The sequence below is a fragment of the Pleurodeles waltl genome, chromosome 5, assembly GCF_031143425.1.
Source record: "Pleurodeles waltl isolate 20211129_DDA chromosome 5, aPleWal1.hap1.20221129, whole genome shotgun sequence".
NCBI lineage: Eukaryota > Metazoa > Chordata > Amphibia > Caudata > Salamandridae > Pleurodeles > Pleurodeles waltl.
In genome coordinates, this window is record NC_090444.1 from 579,619,596 (window position 1) to 579,637,007 (window position 17,412).

The 17,412-nt window shown below is 42.3% G+C and overlaps 1 protein-coding gene across 1 annotated transcript in view; it reads left to right on the forward strand.

Annotated features, from left to right (window-relative positions):
• The window catches only part of RYR2 (ryanodine receptor 2), a 2,714,825-nt gene that overhangs the window by 1,890,837 nt on the left and 806,576 nt on the right, over positions 1-17,412 (forward strand). The window contains exon 58 of the mRNA XM_069234403.1: positions 9,045-9,171. Coding sequence (XP_069090504.1) covers positions 9,045-9,171 — 127 coding nt within the window. The remainder of the gene's footprint in view (positions 1-9,044; positions 9,172-17,412) is intronic.

Consider the following 17,412-nt stretch of genomic DNA (forward strand, 5'->3'; position numbering starts at 1 on the left):
TTAGCGTCATTTTATAATGCCTGGTCAGGGCAGGCGTTAAGGGACCTGTGGGCTCGGAAGGAGCCCAGAGGTGCCCTCCCATGCCCCCAGGGACACCCCCTGCCACCCTTGCCCACCCCAGGAGGATGCCCAAGGATGGAGGGACCCATCCCCGGGAACTTAAGGTAAGTTCAGGTAAGTATTATTATTATTTTTTTTGGGTGGCATGGGGGGCCTGATTTGTGCCCCCCTACATGCCACTATGCCCAATGACCATGCCCAGGGGACATAAGTCCCCTGGGCATGGCCATTGGGCAAGAGGGCATGACTCCTGTCTTTGCTAAGACAGGAGTCATTTCAATGGGGGTTGGGAGTCTAAAAAAATGGCGCTAATCGGGTTGAGGCGAAAATTTTGCCTCAGCCTGACTTGCCCCATTTTTTGGCACCCAAGCTCCATTTTCCCCTACGCCGGCGCTGCCTGGTGTAAGTCATTTTTTTTTACGCACACCAGGCAGCTCCGCCGGCTAACGTCATTCCATAAATAAGGCGCCCGCATGGCGATTTGGAATGGCGTTAGCCTGCGTAAAATTTCATATACAAATCACATATATGCAGTATTATTCAATGTATGAATATTATGATGATCTAGTTAATTAACATTTTCATTTATAGTACTTATTTGAAATGCACGTCAAACCATGTGCATTGAGGTCTATGTTAAGTTGGCGGGAGTTAAGGCCTGAAATGTTTTTCTGTGTTTAAATCTTCAACTTGGAAGTTTTGCTCTCATTGCTTATTTTTTTATTTGCTGATTTGTCTACCTAAGCCTCCAGTTAATGAAATAGCTTATTTTTAGTTGTCGATAAAATTGTATGGCAAGACAGGTTGCCAAGGATGGGGAGTGTTAGTGAGGAGTTTGAAGAAGAACTCCCCTATGGGTTCCTGGATATAAGAGTGATCTAAGGTTGTCCTGATGCTTGGACTGAGAGATGAAAGTCTAATGAGAAGTTACCATTCACAGTAGTGTACAGACCAGGGAAAATTACTGGCAGTGACGTCAGCTATGTGAGTTTCAGTGGGATAGGAGTGTTTTAGCCAGTTAAAGATTTAGATTCCATTTGCCCTTTGACTAGAGCGGACTCTACAAGACTACAGACCTCTGTTTTCTCTTGCTTCGGCTGATGTAGCTTTATGCTATGCATATCTCCCTTGCAGAAACTTTTTCTGAGGTTTCTGTAGTGCTGACACATTTAATTAATTATCTAATACCTTAAACTAGAGAACTCTTGTGGTTTCCTATAGCCTATTGGAGTAGTTAGACTTCTATAAATTCAATGGTTAAGCAGGGAAATCAAAGCTTGGATTCCGAGCACCAAGTATGGGGACAGATCAACAAGGCCCTATTGCCACTGAGCGTCACTTTTTGCGACGGTAGCGTTAACCACTTCTCCATATTTACAAGGAGGTGTAATGGCACTTTTTGTGGCTTTACGCCTCCTTGGAAATATGTGGCGCCCTGATGTAGTTTTTTGCGTCAGAGAGGCATGCAATGGGTGTTGCAGTGGCCGTTCCATGACAACACTCATTGCTTTTGACACTGCCCCAGATTTACGAGAAATTGTAAATCTGTGACAGCACCAAAAACTAACACCACCCCAGATGTGGCGTTAACATGGCAAAGTGAGGAAGAATACTTGTATTCCTCCTCGTTTTTTGCTTTCACACATAGAAGAAGTAAAATGCCATGAATGATTGTTTATGTGCAGGAAGATGCCTCTTCCTGCATAAACAATCATTCAAAAATTACACTTTGGTACTTCTATGTGTGCTGCATTATGCAGTGCCATCGCCATTGTAGATTGTTTATGTGCCAGAAGGGACCCCTTCCTGCACATAAACAATCACTCCCCTCAATACAAACACCCTTGTACTATGGTGCAAGGATGCCTGTGTTGGTGCAGGGTGAAATGCAGGGCTGCACCCCATTCTTGTTAAAACAGTGCAGCCTTGCATTTCAAAACTGGTGCAGTGCTGCTGATTTTGGCGCAACACCGTGCTGCGCGAATTGCTTGTAAATCTGGCCCATTGTTTCTTATTTTCTGTATTGCTGCTACTGAGCTTTTAGTATGTCTGATGTTAATATGGTTTGTCTTGATTCAACACTTTAACTCACCTTTGGTAATTCTGTAACTACATAGTATGTTTTCGAGACCCATTTATATGTCTGGATTTAAACTTGTAATAAATCTTTTTAACTTTGATTTTGCCTCTGAGATTCAATGTGTGACCAAATGGGTTGTCCTGTAAATCGATTTGAATGGTTTAATGTGTTTCTCCTCACCCCTTGAACTTTCAAAAGAGTAATCAAATCTAGAAACATGGTAATAGTGCGAGATGCTGGATCACATGTCAAGTGACACGTTAACACAAGTAAACCAATTAATAAAGTCTATTAAAACAGACACACAATGTCAATTACCCCATTTTGAGCAGTATGAGTCTCTGGAAAATCCATGTTTAGTGCCTAGATTGCACAATGGGAAATTCTGGCTTCCCAACTTCACCAGACTGTGTACCTCTGAACAAATATTTTATTTCATTGTTCCTCCTTTTTGTTTGTGATCACATATTCGAGTGCCTTCAAATAGTTGAGTTCATGATATGTGCTGTACAAAAACATTCTTGTGTTTTATTTAATGGAATATAATTTTGTTCCATCAATAATAAAAAGCTAGGCCACTTAGTGTACATCAGAAGTCGTTTGTGACTGCTGGAGGATAAGTTTGACAAAGTATCCTCGGATTGTAGCAACCAGCCAAGGGACAGAGAATGGGCTCCTCATGTAAAAAGGTTAAAGGTGCCTGAAATATTAATGACTTCCTACAGCCATCATTGGGTAGCAATAAAGTGAGGAGGGACAAACTATGCCAAAATCGCAGCCACCACCACATATATCATGACAAGGTGTCAGTACACCCATGACAACCTCTCCTTTTCTCAACCTGGGAGGCTGTGACAGTGTACCCAACAGCTGTAGACTTATATCTAACACTAGAAATCACACTGCCCTGCTAAGAAAGTCTCAAGCAATTCTGAGGGGCAGAGAGGAGCTGTAACTTTATGACAATGCATTACAATGGGGGAATGCGGGAACCAGCATTGAAATGTGCTAGTGTCACTTGTGATGAGTGGCACTTGGTGGGGCAGGAAAGTATTCTTGCACCTATCAATGCCATGACTTTTCTGTTGCATGACCACACGAAGGGGCCATTCTTGAAGAGAAAGAACTAAATATGACAAGAGCATTGGTTGTTATGCTCAGTAGCCTAACAGAGAATGGACCCTTCCACACACCTGAGTCTCCCATATCGCACAGATATTTGTTGGCCTTCGGCTTAATATGGGTCCTTTACCAGGTTAGCGGGACTTTGAAGAGCTGTGGCCCATCCTACACCACAAGGGCTGCAGAGGCCTGAGTTAAGCCCCTTTGTATGATAGTAGCATCTGACAATGAACTACAACCAACTGAAAAGGCGTTACCATCCTATACGATCAGGATGGTTTCTTGCTTGAGATATATGGGGTGTTTCGTTTTCTATGCCACTGTCTGTGGCCAGGTAATGAATGTTCTCAATCAAGACTCCCCCCTTTCCGTTTATCAATTTTCCCAGAAGACTCCTTGTAGGAAATTGGGTTACAGGTTGAGGGGCTGAAACAGGTACTCAATCAGTAACCACAGCTCATACCAGAGTAACACACAAACAAACCCCAAAATAACCTGTGCTTAACACTGTACGCTATAGCATGGCGCAAAAGCAATACGATTTAATGTAGAACTTCAAACATTAATGATGATGGGATAAGTTGGCATCAAAGATGAGCTGCATAACGTTGGGACGGTGTTGATGCTGGCTGCATTGTGCTACGTCAAAATGCATGGAGATGCGTTGACATCAGAGAAGCTTGTTATGTCTCTGTGGCTTTGACCAGTGGGGAAGCCAATTGACCCTTGGAGATTCACTGGAGTTTTGGATCCACACAGGTAGGCTGACTTCAGCATGGCAGCTCAGTAACAGAAGAGTCCTGGTGGCCTTGGCAGCAAACAGAAGAGGGCCTGGCAGCAAAGCAGTCCTTGGCCAGGAAGCAGGTCAGTAGGACAGACTTTACAGCTGGGCAGGCCCTCTTCCTGAAAGGGTCCACAGGTCCATAAATGATATGAAGAGTTGGGTCTAAGTGTCCATTATTTATATCTGGCACCCTAAAGGTGCTTGGAAGTTCCTGCCTCTCTGTTCTGGCCCCAACGTTTCTGGGGACACAAAAGACTAGAGTCAAGCTCTTTCTGAGTGGGCTGGGGCAGAGACTTTGTTGATATTCAATTGTGATAGGTGACAGCTCTGCCCCCACCTATCAGAGGTGGCCCATCCTGTCGACATCTATTCCCCCTTTGTCTCACTGTCGGGGAGAAATATCTGGAAGCAATACCCAAAGACCAACTGCCAGTTATACCTAGTCATGTGATCCAGGATACAGGCTGCAGGCACAAAATGATTAGGACAAGATAGTGGCTACTTTCTGAAAGTGACATTTTCAGAATGGTGACTTAAATCCATTAAAGAGAGTTTATATTACAATGCCTTAGACGGAAAACTTGATATTCGTTTCTGCTTGAAATAAAACGTTATCATTTATTACATGCAATAAGAGAATCTAATGTTATCCTATGGAAGAGTGAGGTCTCACACTAGTGAACAGCAAATTCAGGAATTTTTCAGAACTTAAAAATACATCTCTAACTTTTTAAATACACTGCACCCCACTTTCTGGGCTGTGTGGGCCTTTCCCTACGGGTGACTTAAATGTATTAAAAAGGGAGGTTTGGGCCCATCACGTGGTTTACCTTGCCAGGTTGAAATGGCAGCCTAAAACTGCCCAGATAGGCTGTGATGGCAGGCCTGGGACATGTTTAAAGGGTAACTTAACTAGGTGGCACAATAAGTGCTGCAGGGTCACTAGTACCATTTAAATTGATAGGTTTGGGGTACATGTACTACCACCTTACTAGGGACTTGCAATCTAAACTATATATGTCAATTGGTTGTATGCCAGCCGTACCATATTCACAGAAGAGAGGACAAGGACTTTAGCACTAGTTAGCAGTGATAAAGTGCACATAGTACATAGGCCAGCAAAAACAAAGTTGGCAAAAATTGTAGGATGGAAGGCATAATATTGGGAGACACCATGCCAAGGATGTCAGGTCCAACACTTCTAAAAGCTGTATCTGTAGGCAACAGTGACAGGGCTTGACTAAACTTATACTGTAGGCTGTTCTGGCTTCTTGGTGGGCTACTACTGTACTACCATTACAGCCACCACTGGTCTACCATAAGTGCTTAGTCTTTTGCAAATTGTATCTGTGTTTGGAATTGTGATCTGGACTTAATGCTTCAGCTCCTCCTGTAGGGTTTTCACTTGATCATTCTGTGGTTTTCCTAAGGGACCAGTGGTCTGCTGTTCAGATTTGTCATGTGTTACAGAGTGGGATAAGGACTATTGACTCATTTACAGCACTATCTGTTTATGAATTGCCCCTGAGCCCACCCATTGGTCAAGTCTCCTTCCACTGTTTCGGACTTCCTGTTAGCTTCTGAACATGCTTCACTCTGCCCTTTTTGAAGACTCTTGACTCATACTCTCTATATAGGTCTGGTATAAGTGGCTGCCACTTCGTTCCTCCTTTCTGGGGAATTAGGATACCCGCTGTGTCGGCCCCTTATCTTCAGGTTTTCCCAAATCAAGGAATATGGAATCTGAGTAATGTGATTAACACTTAGCTAATTAATAAAAGCATTTGCTTAGGCTACAATGACCTAATTATATGAACTTCCACTTGGAAAGTGCACACCTTATTTGTAGACCAAGCTCTCAACTTTGTGTGTATGTCTAGTGCAGATCGAGGTCCTGAGTTACAAAAAATTCAATCAACACAACGCAACAGCTAACGTTGCTGTGCTGCATTATGTGACGGCGAGAGCAGAGCAGTGGCTTATCTATTAATATATGATGCTGTTTTCTCTCTTCTTGGACTAGCACACATTAGGCTGTCATGCACCAACTCACACACCCTTGTGTCATAATGCAAGGATTTGTGCATTCAGTATGGAATAGTTTCTGTACTGAAGGGGTACCTTCCAGTACAGAAACTATCCCTTAACACCTGTCCTGCTTTATATGTGTGCTGTAAAATGAAGCATGTAGGCAAAGTAGAACAAATGAGGTGAAATAGAAACATTTCTTCTCGTTATGCTTGCATTAAGGAGGCGTAACATATTGGCACCAATCTCTGACTATGAATGTTTGTAGATAGGGATGTGCATCAGAGCTCAAAGGTAGTTTCATGGAAACGCCCATGTACAATGCATAGAAAGTCCTATTAATGCAAAGTACTTCAAGGCAGCACATAACAGGACTTTGCTCTGGGGAAACTATGCAATGCAAATCACAGTATGTGTTGGATAGTTATTCCCAGGCAAACACAAACCAGAGCAAAACATTAACAAATTTAGTCCTGAGAATGTTGTGTTTTGTGGCTTTTCTCCATTTTCTCCTGAATTACAATTTTTGGGAAAATATAAAGGAAGACTATTTGAGGTGTGCTGAATTGGGCAAACAGCTATAGTGTCACTCATATAAAAGCACACCATCACGACTATAGAATTTAAAGTTCGCCACTATCGATACATTGCACATGTGGGGCTCGATAGTAAAGGAATGCACAACTACAAGCCGAAAGCAGCAGAAAATCAGATTTGTATGTGATGTGATTAGACTTAACAAATGAGTGATCATAAACAGAACTTAGCATAACCATTACCACGATGGAAAGACAACAGTAGTTGATTTAAAATCCCATAATACATCATGTCTTCCTCGTAGTATTTTTTTTTAGCAAAACTAGTATTTCAGCACAAAAAATCATCTGAAAATCCATGGCAGCCTGAACATTTGGGTAGTTCAGTCATAGAGTGTTGATCTTGCTAATTATTTAGTTTAATCGGGCTAATAGACCAGCCTTTGACAAAGGGCCTACGCACCAGAACAACCGCGTTACAATTGCTACACCCACCGTTACAGTGGATCTCAGGTTCCTCATAAAATGTGGGTGGGAGATGAGCATGTTTCCATCCTGTCTGCAATGACCTCCTTACTCAGAAAGTGCATGTACCCATGGGCCTGAATTTTGATTGTGGTGAAAATATAGCAATTGCAGAATCTCATCATTTTAATGGCCCTTTCCTTTATTTTTGTATTTGTTTATTCAATCTGTTCTTCATTATAATGCAGCAGAATCAATGTATGCTCCCGTTTGGCCTCCAACCACACTTTCTCGACAAAAAGAGGTGGTCTAACTGATATTTCCTTACTAGGCTTCTGGGTTTATTGTACTACCGGCCTCAATCACAAGAGATACAGACACTTTTGATGCTCTCAAGAATGCCCTTACGAAACTCCAAAGTGATATTAGGGTGTCCAGGGTAAAAAGGCACTCCCCAGTTAGTGATGAGGGGGAGCTCAAGCGGCGGGAAACATGCAGTAAGTATGCGGGTGACACTACGCAACTCATCAATCAGTCAGCACGAGAATAAGATGTCAAATGCCAGATAAGGCGGTTAAACACATTGACCTGGGTGTTTGTTATATAACATTTTGAGAGAGTCAAATTCTGTTCATTCTCATATTATTCCTAATTGCTGAGTTACATGTTATGATACTGTGAAAAACATGATTTACATTAGTTTAGCTCATAATAAAGACTAATCGTTATGTATAGCAAAGGCGTCTGTATACTGTAGTGGGGGCCCGGGCGAGGTTCCATATTTGAACATTACAATTTTGGGAGCTCCATTGAAGCAATTAAGTAGTTCAGGGCTAATAATGGCTGCTATAATCCTTCTTCTCTAACTTTCCAATGGTTCTGTTTCTGCCTTTTAAATCTAGAACATTTTACCCTCAGTGAGTGGAATGTTCCAATAACCTTATAGTCCTACTCCTTTGGATTATACCAGTTGTTAAAGGCCTTTTCCTTCATTATAGGCCCTTGCCTACAGCACTGGCCTATAACTCGGGATCAGTATCTTTAACAGCTAGTATAACCCTCGGCAGCGGAATATAAGTCTGCATGATAACTTGGAAGAACCTTACTGGCATGTCTGCCATGTTCGCAACATCTCCCATATTTCTGTGATCATACCTCAAAGAAGGGAATAGGAAGAACCCGTCCGTTGGCCCTTTTGACCACAGAGATATGGGCTATAGAAATGTCTCTGGAGTTTTAGGATCTGACCGGGTATGACCACCCAAAAATGGGAAGTGTAGTTAAGCCAGGTGCTTTTTTTTGTATTTCTCTAATAGCACATCAGCTTTAAAATCTCTCAAAATGTTTCTGTGGGGCCTTTTTAAAGTAAAAGACATGTTTGCTGGAAGCAGCTCTGGTTTGTAAATCACCCATTTGCACTATGGAAAAAAATAGAGAAATTTTAAACTGAGTGAGTGAATAAAAATCTATGAAAATACTCACCGAGCGAGTTAAAACATAGTGCAGAATTAATCTGCTCCATTTTCCTCTTTATTGAGTTTACTTTATATGAGCAAAAGCGATGTATTTGTTACTTAACAACCATTCGTTTTGCAAAATGTGAATGGTCCAATTTTTTGCAAGAGTGCCTTCAAAACAGTTGAAATTTTCTCATGCACTGTGAGAACAAACGTCTTTGCCTACAGAGTCATAAATACTTCAATGTATCATGAATATTCAAAAACAATTTATGTAATTTTATCCATAAATATTATAAACTATCATAACACTGGGTGTATTATGCAATATGAAATGTATGCTTCATTTTTACATGTGAAGGGCTCTTTTTGTGATGCAAAATGAAGAACATATCTTTCGATTAAGCTATTAAATTGTGAAAAATATGTAAGAATGTTACTCTGTATATGCCACATGCTGTCATGCTTGTTACCCTATTTTTCATGAGCTGTCTGTCTTCCCTTTTCACCAGTTGGAGGAGGCAATCACCCCTTGCTTGTACCCTATGATACGTTAACGGCTAAAGAAAAAGCCAAAGACCGAGAGAAAGCACAGGACATCCTCAAATTCCTCCAGAGCAATGGATATGCAGTTTCAAGGTATACATCAATGTTCAAGCTATCATAGGGCTAGACCATTCACTGACAATGTTTAAAATCAGAATGTATGATCAGTCACAGGGATTCCTAATTCTCCATCATCTGCTTGTTTATTGCAGCACTTTAATTTTAAATCTTTTAGCAATTGTAACAAGAAAGGTTCAGTGTAATAAAAACTTGTAAAATATCTACTTATACTGCTATGACAATTCGCACTTGCTTACTATATATGTAGTCTCCTGTCATTTTGTAAATTGTTATCACTGTTTTACCCTAATCCCCTCATTTTAGTTTCCTTCTGTATCATTATTGAGCTGTCCTGAGGCAGTCTGTTGTTTTTGGTATCCTACCGTTTGCAGACCTGGAGGACATCACAATCATCATGATCATCATCAAAATAACACTTTTATAGTGATAAACAACCACATTCAGAGCATCTAATATAGGGGTGTGTGAAATTAGCATAATTTGCTTTTGCATAATTATGTGAAATTTCAGGAAAGTTATGCACTCTCATATGTTATTTTCCTTCTGCTTGATATTTGTTGTCAGATTTTGCATCTCGCCTGTTTTTTTGAGTGTGGAAGAGCCTACTTATGACTTTGGCTGCAGCACCAGCAAAGACTTAGCATCATTTGTTCTAACGGGGAAGAATACAGTGCTTCACCTTGCTAGAAATATGTTTCCCCTTCTCTGCCTTTCTCCCTCAACTCCCTCTCTGATCGCTTATGCTACACAGAGGCTACAGCGTACACTTACCACCTGCTCAAGAGGTTAGAGGCAATATATTGTTGGACATGGTGTAATCTTGTTCATACTGGAGAAATTCTTGAGTTTGTATTGTAGGATAAAGACATAGGCCCTCATTCTGACCCTGCTTAGCAGACACTGAAAATCGCGACGGGTGCAACTGCACCCGTCGCACCCCAGCAAATCCACCGGCTCCGTTCGGAGCCGGCTTCATCTTTGCTGGGGCTTTCCCGCTGGGCCGGCGGGCGATCTTTTGAAGATCGCCCGCCGGCCCAGCGGGAAAGTCAGAATGCTCCCCGCGGTCATTTGACCGCGGGGCGGTATTTGGGCGGTTTCCGCCCGGCGGGCGGCGCCCGCCGCCCGCCGGGGTCGGAATGACCCCCATAGTCTACATCAACGGCAGTCAAAGAATTGAATCCATCTAGGATGTAAGGTTTTTTGCGTTTGAGACACTTGCCTTTGTGACAGCCTCTAAGACTGGGACGAGAGTAGCGGCAATTATGCGTTTCCTCTGAGCCAGTGGTCTTTCCTTTATGGCAGCCATCTGAACTGCAGTCAGAAGTTTTGCAGTGGATGCAAAACTCAATTCTGCTTAGAATATCAATGTGATTTATATGAACTCAGCACTATGTCACCTTCATTGAATGTGACATACGTAAAGCCAGTGTCACCTGGTAGTATCTAGATGACCATGTTTGTTTTATATACATGTGTGTGTAAGTGTTATGCAGCAAGCACGTCTGTAATGACCTGAGGATTTATGTATGTTCTGGTGTCCAGTGTCTTAATGGAAAAATTGCGACAAGTTAAATCGTATAGTGGTTTTATGCATCCTAATAAGAATTGTAGCTTTTTAATAATGTTTGGTGGTTGTAACTGGGCACAATTCTCTACGAAGTGTGGTGACATGCTCCTTCCCTCATTTGATAACTTGTATCCTAAAAACAGGACACTCAGAAAAGCAATTAAAATTTTTCTGAAATTGAATATGTAGCCTTGTTCAGTGAATCCCAAAGTCAACATCCGTGAAATATATCAACATAGGACACTGTTTCTGGATCATTGTCAGGCAATATTGATGTTACATAGACAACAAACAGTCCAGAACTGTTCTTATACCTCTGAGGTAGCCGACAAAAACCATGTTAAGAGCCAAGCACAGAAAAAATATTTGAATCCCTGTTTTCAGGCACTCTATTTTGCAATGTCCTGTTCTAAAGTAATGTTTTGAGAATGTGCAGAATATTTTGCAGAAATTCCCACAAACATCTTCCTTTTGAATTGGGGTTTTTGTTGTGGAAGTTTCTCTTCCTTTTTTATGATGATGTCCGACAAGTGTTGTGAGTCCTTTTTTAATTTCAGGTACTTTTCTTGTCTGCACTCTGATCACCCTGCTCTCTTAGACCATTTGTCAGATGAGTCCTGAAAGGAATGAGAAGGGCGTGTATCAGTGTAGTGATACTTGTCAGGTTTTTTTAAAGTATCACAGTTAAGTAAATTATAATGTTTTACAGAGCTCTCCGGATACGGAGATTCTTCCCTTGACTTTGTTTTATCTTTATTGTTTCATTGTTTATACCAGCATTTCTTAGAAAACTCTGGTGCTTGCTTGGTATTGTCTTTTTCAGAACTACCGTGAAGCTTTGGTTAAGCTTTGGTTTATTTGGTCTGGCCCCCAAATTCCCTTGACGTATAGATGTATAGTTTTCAGTAATACTTTTTGGTATCTTGCCCTCCTGGTCTACCAATGGAACCCACATGAGATGTTGGCAAATTGCCAGTGCTGCTGCTACCCCTTTAACATTTCCTAAAATTATTGAGGACACTGTGGCAAAGTTGCCTATTGATTTCATTTCCAAAATCAGGACACGGGCAGCCCGGTATTCATTTTGAATCTGTTTAAATACATTTGGTACATTAAACAATGCAAGGTACCAATCCAAGTAGCAAGCACATTGTGAAAATTCTATGTTTATCTTAGGGTCCAGTTTTGGGAAACACTGCTTCAAGCAGGTTCATTTTTTGAGCAAACCAGAATGGAATTTGCTCCCATTTGGTAGGCACTTTACCCATGATAGCAATAATGGTCACTGGGTTAATCCCAGGTGTAGCCATTTCTGGTTGGACAGCTTGAACAACTCTTGATGGGGCAGCTGTTAATATGCATAACAAACTGTGTTAAATGTCTATATAATCTAATTAAAATATTGTATAAATGAGGTAAACTGCCCACAGCTAAATTCTGTATGTTAGGATATGGTCTATAGCCAGCTTGAACTGCCCATGTGACCCCGCCATTGCTGAGGGGACCCAGTCTGAGGTTTTCTTAAATGTGTGGTAGGCTGCCTTGGAGCCAATTTTGATGTTCCTGAAATGTTAAGAGTATTTCTAAATCATGATAGGATCTGTATTCGCCTGGTACGTTGGCCACTGTGTATGTATGAAACATATGTGTGATATTAACGACTGCAGGAAAGGTGACTCATAAGTAAATACTTTTTTTGTACACATTGTGTGCCTCAACTGCGAAGGTAACATCTTCCCCCCATTGGGTAGCCCATCCATGTTTATATGGGCTGCAACAGCACGCCTGCAATTTTCAGGAATATTAATTGGATTTGCTGGTTTAATATATGGAAGTCAGAGAGGGAAATTCTAAGGTGGAGTATCCTTTTAAAGGTTCATGCATGAACAACCTACTGACACATATAGGTGCTTTCTATAATGCTGAGGAGGATATAATCCCTAATACCACGGGTGTCTCCATGTTAAGGTGAATAGGACACCTTGGGCACACAAGAGAAAACTACTCAGGAGATCTGTTAAATAAGTACCTGACATGTACGTTGGTGGTGCCATGTTATACAGTTCCTACTAAGATAATAGGACTGCGTATTAGGATGACAGAACTTCAGAATGCCCTGATAAAGGCTAAAGTGGTGCAGCGCGGTGCTGCAGCAAACATAGCAGTGCTGCACTGCACCATTTTTGTGAATACTGCGCTCCCCTGTGTTTCCCCCTGCACTGGCCCTGAATTAAGCTGCCTAGCTCCAATGCAGGAATCCTTGCACCATAGTGCAGGGATGTCTGCATTGAGGGGATAGATTGAGTATGTGCAGGAAGGTGTCCTTTCCTGCACATAAATGATCTTTAATACAGGCACAAAATGCAGGACACATAGAAGTACCAAAGCGTCATTTTGAATCATTGTTTACGTCCCTTCCTGCACGTAAACAATCGTCCATGGCATTTTGTTTCTTCTATGTGTGCTACAGAATGCAGCACACATAGAAAAAGCAAAGAACGAGGAGGAATAAAAGCATTCCTCCACGTTTTGCCATGCTAACGCCACCCATTGGGTGGCGTTAGGTTTTGGCGCTGCCTCAGGCTTACGACAACTCATAAATCTGAGGCAGCATCAAAAGCAATGTGGGTTGTGGTGGAACGCCCACAGCAACACCCATTGCACACCCCATTGATGCAGAAAACTGCATCGGAAGGGCCCATATTTACAAGGAGGGGTTAAGGCACAAAAAAGTGGCAATACACCTCCTTGTAAATAAGAAGCAGTGCTTAGCGCCACCAGAGCGTCATGAAAAGTGGCACTCCGGTAGCGCTAGGGGCTCTTAAATATGCCCCTAAGTCTGTCCACACCATCAGAAACCACCAGCCCAATTCCTGGCTAGCTCACAGTGCCATGCCTAAAACCCTACTCTGCCTGGGGGAAAGGTGATTGTGGCAACTTGAAGATGACACTGTGACTCCCAAGGAAGTTGCTGAAACAGATCTCACTCTTTCAGTGTATTACTCATGCATGCTCAGGCGAAATACAAGAGAGATATGAGCTACATTTTCAATCAAGGTAACCAACATTATGAACATGGTAAAAAGGACAAATAAACCAACCATGATAAATAGTTTTTAGAGCTCCTACATAACACTAAGACTATACTAAGAGCATAGTGGGTGTACCCCCTGCCTTTCTCCAATCTAAAGGATTAGTCTTACCCCATAAACTGTGAGAGGAGTCAGCCTGTAGTGTGGATGGCTATCTTCTCGGAAGGCCAATAGGTTAGTGCCAGCAGAGCTGCATTTCAAACACAGCATTCATCCCTGGACAGCCACAGCTGGTGTGCCTGTCTGCTCCTTCCGGGTCAGTGTCCCATTTGCAGTTGTAGAAGTTGTGGAAACAGATCTCACCCTTTCATTGTATTACTCATGCATGCCCAGGCAAAACACAAGAGAGATATGAGATACGTCTTCAATCTGGGTAACTAACATTATGAACATGATAAAGAGGAGGAATAAACTAACCACAATAAATGATTATTAGATGCTCCTACAGAACTCTAAGACTATACTAGGAGAACAGCGGGTATACCCTCGGCCTTTGCCCGATCTAAGGAATTAGCCTTACCCCAGTGAGTGCAATAATGTGGAATAGGTTGTTTTTAACCTCGACAGGGGTTCCACGTTGATAATAAAGTTCTTTCTTTTGGTCCCCCCTAGTCAATTTATTTACACCAATCCAACATTATTGCACTCACTACCGGCAAATATTTCTAAAAGATCTCCAGCAAAGAGCCCCCTTGAGGGGCCCGAAAGACATTGCAGTGCCAGCCTGACGAGGAGAGCAAAGCCAGATGATGAAGCATGTCACCGAAAGGTGAGTGAGGGCCCTTGTTCCTAGTTCTGAATACTTGTAGGGACCAGTTGACTTCTCCCCACATTGGTAGTGAGGATTCACACTTTCTGTGGAACTGTGCATCCGTTTTTTTATTAGGTGTGTGGGAGTATGATGCACAGGACCAGTTAAATGTCCCACATGACTAGCCCCCCAACCCCCTGTTTTCTCTTTGAGACACCCCACCCCACCGGTGCTTTGGCTCACTTTTTTTTAAATAAAGCTGTTTTCGTATTTTTTTTTTTGTTAAAGCAACTGGCAGAACATCAACGAACACACCTGACAAGCAGTTTCATGTCTTAAGACAAGAGAGTAGCATGGTGCACCGCCTTTAAATTTCATAATTATTGCAGTATGAGCTTAGGCAGCAGCAGTATGGAAATAAACCCAGCATAACCCCTAAAGTTTATGTGGGCAACATCTGACCTGGTAGATTGATGTCCCTGTCATTGATCCACCCTTTCAGCTAATCATGTAAAGGCAGGGCCGTTCCAGATATCCAGTATTTATCAGCACCTTTTTGTCCTGGGATGCCCATTAACACCAGAGTTCTCTTCCTCCACCTACCTCTGTGATCTTCCAGTTTACCCAAGAGTACTAGCTAGGAGAGGGGTTGATAGGTCACCTAATCACATCTGACAGGGCCTGGTGTATTCTACCCCAATACTCTCTTATTACACCATTATGTCATTTAGAATATTTTACTGCTGCTGAGAGACACCTTGTGAATTTTTGGTGAAAGAATTCTAGACAGGGACCACAACCATTCAAGGGTGAAGTATGTTTTGTGAATGCAATTTAGTTGGATTAGCGTATTTTTGATGATATGGCTTTCTCCTTTGGGTCCATCCTGACATCCATCCAGTCACAGTCCACTAATGGGCCTATCTTCTCTTCCTACTTCACCCTCAACCCAGTGGAGAGATTTGATGCATTGGCTACTAAGGAGCAATATAATCTTGAGCTCCTCCTTCTGCCTAAATACCCAACCACTATCTTTGCTCCCAAAGGATTGCATTCAGGGAGATCAATAGCATCTGCTCAGTGGCTTTCAAGAGGGTGTCACAAATTAACAGATTTGCAAAACAGATGTGTAGCTCAAATGCCTTTTTAGTGTAGTGAATTATTTCTAATGGTTTCTCTTCTGTATGTCCCCCTGCTTTAATGTTATATGTTCCCACTTTTGAATCCTGTCAGCCTGCCAATATGCAGCAGCATTGTGCAATTCCACTTGGAGCAGTCTACCCTATCAATCAGTCCACTGGGGGCTATGTGCAAGAAGTCCAACTCCACTCATGTCAAAACCAGGGGAGTCTTTTGAATGGGGAGCTACACATGATGCTTAGGAGCTGCTTTGTCCAACAAGGTTGTCTCGAGGGGAATTGCTGGGACTTCTCTGTCTCGTAAGATCCAGACATTTATGTTAGCCAGCCCAACATCCCAGAGGTATAAGCCTATATTGTTCATCCCCATCCTACACTCATGTAGAGATGGAATGCATTTATCTAATGATATTTACAGGTATTTACCTGTTCAGAGAAACATGCATGCAAACGTGCACTGTTTGTAAAACCAAACTTGCAGGATTTCAAATGGAAAGTTCTGTAGGTTTTATAGGGTGTATAGAAACTCTTGGTGGGCGATCATTTTGTATGATGCTGTACCCAGAATATTAAGTGGTACCTTATTCTATGCTCCCAAATCTTTTGGGATGGCCATCAGTAAGAGAGTCACATGGAGGCGCAAGCAGTGCTTGGAATCCAGGGTAGTGTGAATACCCATATTTTTAAAACTGTTGACTGGACGTGCAGCTTGTATTGCTTGCCTGTTGCCTCATGCCCAATGAAATGGATTAATGGTGTGCTTGTCTCAATTGACTCTCAGTGCAGAAGCATGCCCTTGGAGTTAAAGCATAGCCATCAGTCTTTGCCCAGTGTATCAATGATATCTCGTGAAGAGGAGCATTTCATTTGCATATAGGGACACACGATCTTCAACAACCATCCAATGCTGCATTACCGGATCCAGATACAGCTTCTATCCCACAGCCATTCTTTGAGAAGATAAAACAGATTGTTAAAGGAGAAGAAAGACTTTAAGAAAAAGAGATAGAAATGCAAGAAGTAATGACTAGGACAACAAAGATAGACATAGAAAGCACACAGCAAGACGAAGACCCGCCTAGGTCTACAAACAGGGACAGGGAAGACTGGTTCATCTCTCTCCCGGGGATGAATCAGAGAAATGAGTAAGTCCCCAAAGGTGCCAGAGTAGCTTCTTGAGAGTAATGTGGGTACGCTAACAAGAACAACAGAGGCAGAGAGCAGATACAAGGCAGAAAGTGAAGATATTCTGTACAGAAAATAGAGGAAAGCAGAACAACAACAGAGGAGCAGAAATACCAAGAGGAAATGAGTGAGGATAGGTGAACTGAAAATTGGTGTTTCCCCGGTCCTCCCACCAATACAACAAACACTGACCCTCCACAGCTCAAGGAAGGGCCATAGTGTCCATGCGCTGTAAAGAGGCTGGGGAAGGGGGCGCAATGTGCTCATATCTATATTTAGGAAATGGTTGACGTTTTATGGGAATAGCTTTTAGTGATATGCACTTTGCCTTGCTGCGCCACCCTGCGCCACTGTGAAAGGGCAGAAATGCACTGTATCTACAACATACAGTGAATTTCTGTCCTCTGCACTGGTGCACACATTGCTGCCATGCACCAACACAGGCAACCTTGTACCATGACGCAAGGGAGCTTGCTTTGTGGGGATGATTGTTTTGTGCAGGAAGGTGTCAATACAGGT